Source organism: Carassius auratus, chromosome 50 (genome assembly GCF_003368295.1).
Source record: "Carassius auratus strain Wakin chromosome 50, ASM336829v1, whole genome shotgun sequence".
In the NCBI taxonomy this organism is placed as follows: Eukaryota; Metazoa; Chordata; class Actinopteri; order Cypriniformes; family Cyprinidae; genus Carassius; species Carassius auratus.
The window spans coordinates 19,230,594-19,238,594 of NC_039292.1; the positions used below are offsets into that span (position 1 = coordinate 19,230,594).

An 8,001-nucleotide genomic window follows, 5' to 3' on the forward strand; every position below is an offset into this window, starting at 1 on the left:
TTACAAAGGTGGTGTGTTCCTCGTGAGCTAATCGGATCTTGGATGCACTTTTCGTACACTTTATATTAATGTGATTTCAGCTCAGTGCTGTTTAAAGAATATACCTACACCTACATGAAATAATGCAATCAGACAGAAGAGTACATATGGGTGACTGAACGCATAACACTTGGATATATTAAAGCAAGGGAGATTTCAGCAGAAAGGCTGAACTGTAAAAGATGATAGGGTGAGTATTTTTCATGAACGTCAGATTGAGGCAGTTTGTCACAATTTTATAAAGGTATAGTTCGCATGGTTTACATTTTTTACCTTGTTTATTACAGTTTATGTGGGCCAAAACAATGATTAGATTTTTTTTTACTCCTTTTATTTTCCTTCATTGTTCGCTTTTTTAATTAAATATTTTGTAAAAAAGCCTATAATAGACCTTTTACTTGCTGATTCCCATTGTCACAACTTAGTTACAAAAAGTGTTATAACATGCACAACTATAAGGTTAAACATCGATTAAATGAACTTAATTTTCCTTGGATTTTTTTTTTAATACTTAAAGGTATGCAACAATACAGATTTTACCTTTCCCTGAGAAGTATTAACTGGAGTAAGTGTGACAACTAGCCCCGAGCTCCCTTTCATACTTATTATATTTTCCATGCTATGCTTTCCATACTATTATCGACTATATACTATTACCTGATGCAGTTGGACACAGGGCATTATAATACTCAATTTAATTCACGTCACACAAAAATCTTCAGAATTAGTATTTCCTCCCATTATAATAAACAGGACGCATTGTTTTCTGTCTCCAGGTGTGCTAAATTATTCACAGTCTTTCATGTAAAAAAGCAAACAAGCCTTGGCATCCAAAGACAGTGTGAGGTGGCATGTCTTAATTAGCCAATCATCCGTCAGCACACCATTACCCATGCGTCAGGTGCTCTTATTGAATGTGGCGTGTGACGACAGTGTGCTTGTGTTTCGTGTGTGGCTTTGTGGCGAGCGATGCATTATTTTCGCGGCGAGGACTGTAGTTGTTAAGGGACGCCGAGGCTCCTAATGATCCTTTCAATTAAGGAGGAGCCCTGAGGCGGTAGCACAGCTGTCTGTTTCAAACGCCTCCTCTCATGCTCAGCATGCACCAGTGTTTAAGTCAATATTATTTTATAGAGACTACCTCCCATCTATTATTAAGTAAAGTGAGCCATCAGCGTCTTTGGCCGTTTTGAACCCTAAATGAAATCAATTTGCCAAAGGCCTGGAGATCTGTCAGTGTGTAATACAATAATACACTGTATGCGTGCTTGTGAGGAGAATGAATAATAACTAATGAATAATCCACCCCTAAATCAGAATTACGAGGAGTCTAGATTTTGCATTGGACATCATGTGATAATTTCTTTTAAATAAAGGTTTGTTATTGGCACCTAGAATAACCTTTAACATCCATGGAACCTTTCCAGGTTCTTTATAGTAGACAAAAAAAGGGTATTCACATTAAAAAAATGGTTATTTTATGTTAATGCCTACTTTTGAAAGCTTAATCTTTAAAAGTGTAGAACCAAAATTGTTTATATACAAAATGGAAGAAAAATGTCCTTAAAAACAACCATTGAAATGTATTACAATTTCTATAAACTGCACAAAGCCAACACAATTCTGAAATTTTGAGATTTTAAAATATACATTTGAACAATATTTGTCTTTTGAATTTCAAGGGATTCATGCCCTTGACAATTAACATCTCAACACAGACCATTTTTATTATGGCCACAATTGAATTTAAATTCAATCATAACTTTTTTTTTTTTTTTTTTCAATAAAGACGTTTTCACGTCAACTGTGTTTAATTCCATGTGTATGGCTCGACTAGCTTTTACCAAATGACAGATGAATTTTGATTGAAAAGTACAGCAGTGGACTATTTCATATCACAACCATGCACAATTCTATAGTCAGTTGCATTTAAAATCATGTAAGCATTTTTGTCGCCGCTGTTCGAGATCAGAACAGTCCTGCTCCCCATTTTTGGGTCACGACCCACCAGTTGAGAACCACTAATGTACATTATAAAAGTCAGTGAGGCACAGTGATTGGAAAAGCTCGGGATTAAATAAAAAGAAACAAAATTCCATTGCAAAAAATATAAAATAAAAATAATAATAATACATTTCATCCAGGCAAAGTTAACACTCTTTATCAACTGAAAACATTTTGTAAACAACTGATTTGACATTCAGTGCTGTCTGTCTCATCAGCGGCCTGTTAGCTCCTTCTCACTATGCAGAAAACTCCCTCAGACCCCATCGATTTGCTCCAAATCAATGCTTTTAAAAGCTTTACTTAGCCTTTAGTTAAGAGCAAAAGCGTGCATGCTTCTAAACAGCCCACCTATATTGATTAGGATGGGGAATGAAGAGTGGATGAGCTTTTCACACATTTTCTCTCGCTCTAGACTGGCCACAATTGAAACATACAGTATAACAGGAATACTAGAAGACATTTCCACCAAAAATGTAATTGTTATGTCGTCAGTGCATGTTTTTGGTCTCTACATGAGCCATAACGTCATAAGAATGTATCATTTTAGTTTAAATGTAATTTTTTTTATCTAAAGTCGTAATTGCCGAGGTTTATAGTACCATATCTGGAATGTGTATTTTACACAAGACATAAAATAACAATAATAATAAAAAGCCCAATTGTTGAAATATATATGAAATGCTATTAGAGTTAGAGATAGCAAAATAACAGCTCTATATAAAGCGTTAAACATTTATGCAGTAAAGCATATTTAAGAGCTGGCAACAACAAAACTAAAAGAAAGATATTAGCAACAAATGTATCAGCTCTGCAGTCAGAACCCATTTTTCAGCAATCACTAGTGATATTTTGTGTTTACACATTTAGAAAAGAGATAGAATGAAAACTGATCTTTATATCGGTTCTTTAAACCCCCCTTGCAAAGCAATACAAATATAAAATGAGTGTTGAATGTGAGATTGGTCACAGGATGACTGGATAGTTTGGACAGTTTTGCCAGGGCTCCTTCAGTTACAAAGCTTTGAATTCAGTGAATTGTGAAATAGTGTAGGGCCGAGTATAAATATATACCCGAACTTTGAATTTACTGGAGGGATTCGAGAGCTTTTCAAGTCCTTGCAGCCTCTTTTTGTGGTTTTGTGTACACAAACGTTGCATTAGCGCTGTAAGCCACGGGCCCGAGGTGCTTCTCTGATGTTTGTTGATGTCAGACTCCTGTCTTTCCTGGATCCCGTCTTTCTTGCAAAGCGTTTACCGCATTTTGAATTAGCACGTTTAATACCTTTTAAAATGCTCTTTGAACATTTTTAGCCCATCACTGTTTCCGCATCACAGGAAAAAAGCAACACATATTTCATGAGAAGATGCTTTATGGAGCATAAACGTAATATCTCCTCCACTTAAGAGTACTATCCCATAATCCCCCTGCAATAAATGTTGACTTGTGCTATATAAATGTACAATTTATCCACCGTATTATTCCCAGGAGGCGAGTGTATTGAGTGTTTTCTTTGAGTCCATGTAGGTTTAGCACAGTTGAGAGCAAATCAGGAAGGCACTGCACACCATTCTGCAAAGAACAGATGATGGAATAATCCACAATGGGTCAAAATATATATAAAGAATATCTCGGGCGCAGATACTACATTTTCCAGACTGATGTCTTCAGACCAGGGAGAGAATTTCACGAGACTGGACCTGACGCTTAATATATAGTTTCTCTTCTGCAAGCATATAAAAGCAACTCTCACGTAATTATTTAAACATTTCCTAATAAAATGTGCCATTTATGAGTTTTAAGTTTAAAGAGAACATATGCATAATTTAGACACAAACAAAACCACTGAATCTAGAATAAGCACTGACAAATTTGCAATCATTATTTAACCAGCTGATAGGTATAACAATTTAATTTATTTATTTATAAGTACTTTGGCCTCTTGCACAGATATCTCACAAAAAAATATATAAAAAAAAAAAAAAAAAAAAAAAGCATGACTCCATATAAATTCCTTTTTTTATATAGCTATAAAAAGTGTTTTGCTCCCTGTGAAGTTCAGACGTAAAATGCGTTTAAATAAAGAAATCACGGATAAAAGCACTAAAGAAGGTTGTCGCTCTCGTGCAGAGTCGGTGTGCTGTCTCTCGCTCTGTGAAACACCGTCTGATTAACTCCGCTCAGATGCGCCGGGATCGAACCCTGCAGGTGTCCGAGCGCGCCGTGGTTCGTGAAGCCCGCGCAGAGAGGAGATGTGTAGTAGAAGTGTCTGGAGGGAAAGGGGCACTGCGCTGGTGACCCGACGGGCGGTAACGCCCCTGGTGTCTGTGACGCTTCGTCACTCCTCTTATCCGACGTAGCGATCTCGGCCAGGGACCAGAGTTTGGGTTTGGGGGTCGGGTTTGCGGAGTGAGTGACAGATGTGGACTGGCAGTCTTCACTGAGGGGCCTCCTGGCTTCGCTCAGCTCGTTTTGGGGAGAGGAGGTCGTTGGCACCGGAGACACAGACACTGTCCGGTTCTCTTGCTCACAGTCGAGTGTGACACCATCCGTCGCGTCGTCCTGATCTTCCGTGCAGTCCTCCACAACTGCGATCACATGATAACAGGATGATTAGACACTACTGCTAAATACTAAGCAATAATGACTTAAGCAAATCCATCCAAAACATTCAATAAATAGCTTCAATTAACGTGAGAGGTTAACGGTTTGTGGGAACGTGTTTGTAAAACCTGTCAGGAAAAAAAAAAGTCGAATCAAAGAGCTGCAAATTATTGTCCCCCTTTTGTTCTAAAATATTATCGATGTATTTTTCTATTAAACGTTTGTCCTCCAAAACAAAAGCAACGTAAGGCTACTGGGGTTTTGTTGTCATGTGACAAGAAAAATGTTTAAACAGTAAATTATATTATACAGAGGACCCTCAAGACTGTTTATCAAGGTTATTATTTAATTATTCGTTAATATATATATATATATATATATATATATATATATATATATATATATATATATATATATATATATATATATTTTTTTTTTTTTTTTTTTTTTTTTCACGAAAAGGATAAGGCCTGTGGAAACTTATCTGTAATTTATTTTTTAAGCATTATTATTGTTGAAAAGAATTACTTGTATGCATGGTGTAATAAAATTATTGCATTTTTTTACTTGATGGTTAAACCACTAATTATGCATCCTGACATGTATAAAATTTGTTATTCATATTAACAATATAATCACTTGAATATAACATAAGGGGACAAAATAAGCACCTGAATCTTTGGTCATCTGTGCTTTCACGGCTGTTTTGAGCGGCTCGTCGTCCTCGTCGGTTTTCTCTAAATCAATGCTGTCCTCCTCATCTTCATCCTCGCTCCGGTTCCGTGACGTCCACGTCATCTTATTCTCTTTTTTGAGTCTTCTGCGCGCGTTGGCGAACCAGGTGGACACCTGAGTGAGGCTCATCTTGGTGATGATGGCCAGCATGATCTTCTCTCCTTTGGTGGGGTAAGGGTTTTTCCGGTGTTCGCCGAGCCAGGCCTTCAGGGTGGCGGTGGCGTCTCGTGTGGAGTTCTTCCGGTAAGCGGGGTCTCCGAACGGGTACGGGCCCAGGGGACCGGCGTACGGGTGATAGCCCACAGAGCCGGTCATGCCTGCAGAAGGGTCATATGGGGAGCCCTGGGCAATGAATTAATAAAGATTACAATTTAAGGGGGAAAGCACAGTGACTAGGCTATCTGTTTTCCATGAGGATCCGTTTGCCGTTTCCACTGCCTATTGTTTAAAATATATATATATATATATATATATATATATATATATATATATATATATATATATATATATATATATATATATATATATATGCCAAATATATATTATTAACTGCAATAATAATGAACTTTAATCACCCTTAAAATATTAGATTTAGCTACACTGATCTGGTGTTTAGTTTATATAAAAGCTCACTATATACACACTCAAATATAAGTATAAGCGTAAGTGAAATTGAATGAAAATGAATATTCTGAAGAATAGAATGTAAATCCCGCGATTACAGAACACTATTCGTTAACTATATTTTGAACGATTGTTTCTCGATTATTTATGTCAGCGCTAAGCTTAATCAAAGTGCGTAACACATGAAAATTAATTTTGACAAATGTTTCATATATTTTTTGCAAATGATAGCTCTTAAAAAATATTCGCTTAGGCGTCCAGGACATACTTGATTTTGTTGTGAAATACAGAAAAAACAAAATGAAATACTTAGCGATAATAATAAAAAGTTCCAGCTGTGGCCACTGGCATGCTGACAATCATGATGTCATAATATAATAACCATAATAAATCTCAAGTAGTCCTATAGATGAACCGTGGGCTTTAAAAACTCACCCCGTAGGAAGTGAAGGGGGCTGTGGGTTCGGGACTGTACCGGAGTGAGCTGAAGGCTGGTGACGCGTACGGGGCGAAAGCAGATCCGCTGGAGGAGCGTCCCAGATCATCCGTGTGCGGTCCCGTGATCGCGCTGGAGCCGTACGGAGGGCACGAGAACAGAGACAGAGACGAATGATACAAGTATCCTTGAGGAAACGCCATGACCAGACTACTGCTGCAGTCTCCTCACGAGCCCAGGAGTCAAGACACGCATCATAGGAGCCATCGAAGGAGAAATCAAAGATTCAGAGTTTATTAAGTCCCGATATTAGGAAGTTAAACGAGGTCGCTTGTATGACCGGTGTCTTCGATACAGAGCTCCGCGCGCTTCCTCGAGGAGAGTGAAAGAAGAGCTCAAGCTGAGTTTTCCATCCCTCTCTTTCTCTCTCTCTCTCTCCCTCTCACACACACACACACACACTCTCTCTCTCTCTCTCTCTTTTTAGCGTCCACTCAAATTCACAAGGTCCTCGTTCACACATGACGCTTTCGTTCCGGTATCTAAAAGTAAATTAGTGGTAGAATTTGTCTGTAGTCTTTTTGACAGTTGAGACACATGCTGTTATTATTATTATTATTATTTTTTTTACATTTTATATAAAATTAACTTTGTACAAATCGTTCTGGAGTTCCAGGCTACTGGTGTATTTTTAGTTCTTAACAGTTTTTTTTTCAAAAGGGTTGTGGGTTCAATTCCCAGGGAGCACGCGTACTGGTGTAACAAATAAAATAAAAAATATCCTGAATGTACTGTCGCTTTGGATAAAAGCGTCTGCTAATGCCTAGGCTAAGAGTAAATATATAGGCTCCGTTTTTTTTTATTATCATTTATACTTAATTGTTACAATGAGTTTGAAATTGATGATTTATTGGTAGCCTATTTTAGATAATTTTACGATAATTAGTTTTAGTAGCTGTTTAGCCGGGCGAGCATGTTACGACCTCACTGCAGATGGAGGAGCACGTGATCCTCGCACGAGCGACGCGACACACGCCTGCTGGAACAGGTGAAGCGAGCTGGTGCCCGTGCACCTCAAGCGCGCTTTATCTGCGAGCACCTGAGCGCGTGTAGGTAGGCCAGGGTATTACAGTGAAGATGCAAGCAAAAACTATATTTTAACGAAACATTATAGTATCGCTTGAATTCCTTGAACTATTTAAACATGCAGAGATGTGAAGGCTCTGTTAATAGACTTAAGTGCCTTCTTAATGCAGCAAGTGCATCGGAAGTCTGTATCTAAAGCAGGTGTTCTTGATTTATACATCAAACCTTAAACCCAGTAATTGTAACCATAGATAATGTATTTTTGGATATAGCACTTGATATACTTGAAGCTGTACTTGATGCACCATACTCTTATATATCTAGGCTATAGGTAAATATTCTAATGCATTAATTTTTTATTAAATTATTCATGAGAACAACTGATTATAGTCTGTATAAGACATTATAAATGTATTTGTTTTTGTTGAGACACCTGCTGACCTGCAAAATACTATTTTAAAAGATATTTAAA

The 8,001-nt window shown here is 37.5% G+C and overlaps 1 protein-coding gene across 1 annotated transcript; it reads right to left on the minus strand.

Moving 5' to 3' along the window:
* Positions 1–1,831: 1,831 nt before the first annotated feature.
* Positions 1,832–6,891, minus strand: LOC113067268 (iroquois-class homeodomain protein IRX-5-like). The gene is made up of 3 exons (XM_026239618.1): positions 6,443–6,891; positions 5,320–5,725; positions 1,832–4,632 (listed from the first exon to the last, which is right to left on the minus strand). The coding sequence occupies exons 1-3, from the start codon at positions 6,644–6,646 to the stop codon at positions 4,148–4,150; spliced, it is 1,095 nt and encodes a 364-aa protein (XP_026095403.1). The 5' UTR covers positions 6,647–6,891; the 3' UTR covers positions 1,832–4,147.
* Between the last annotated feature and the right edge of the window lie 1,110 nt (positions 6,892–8,001).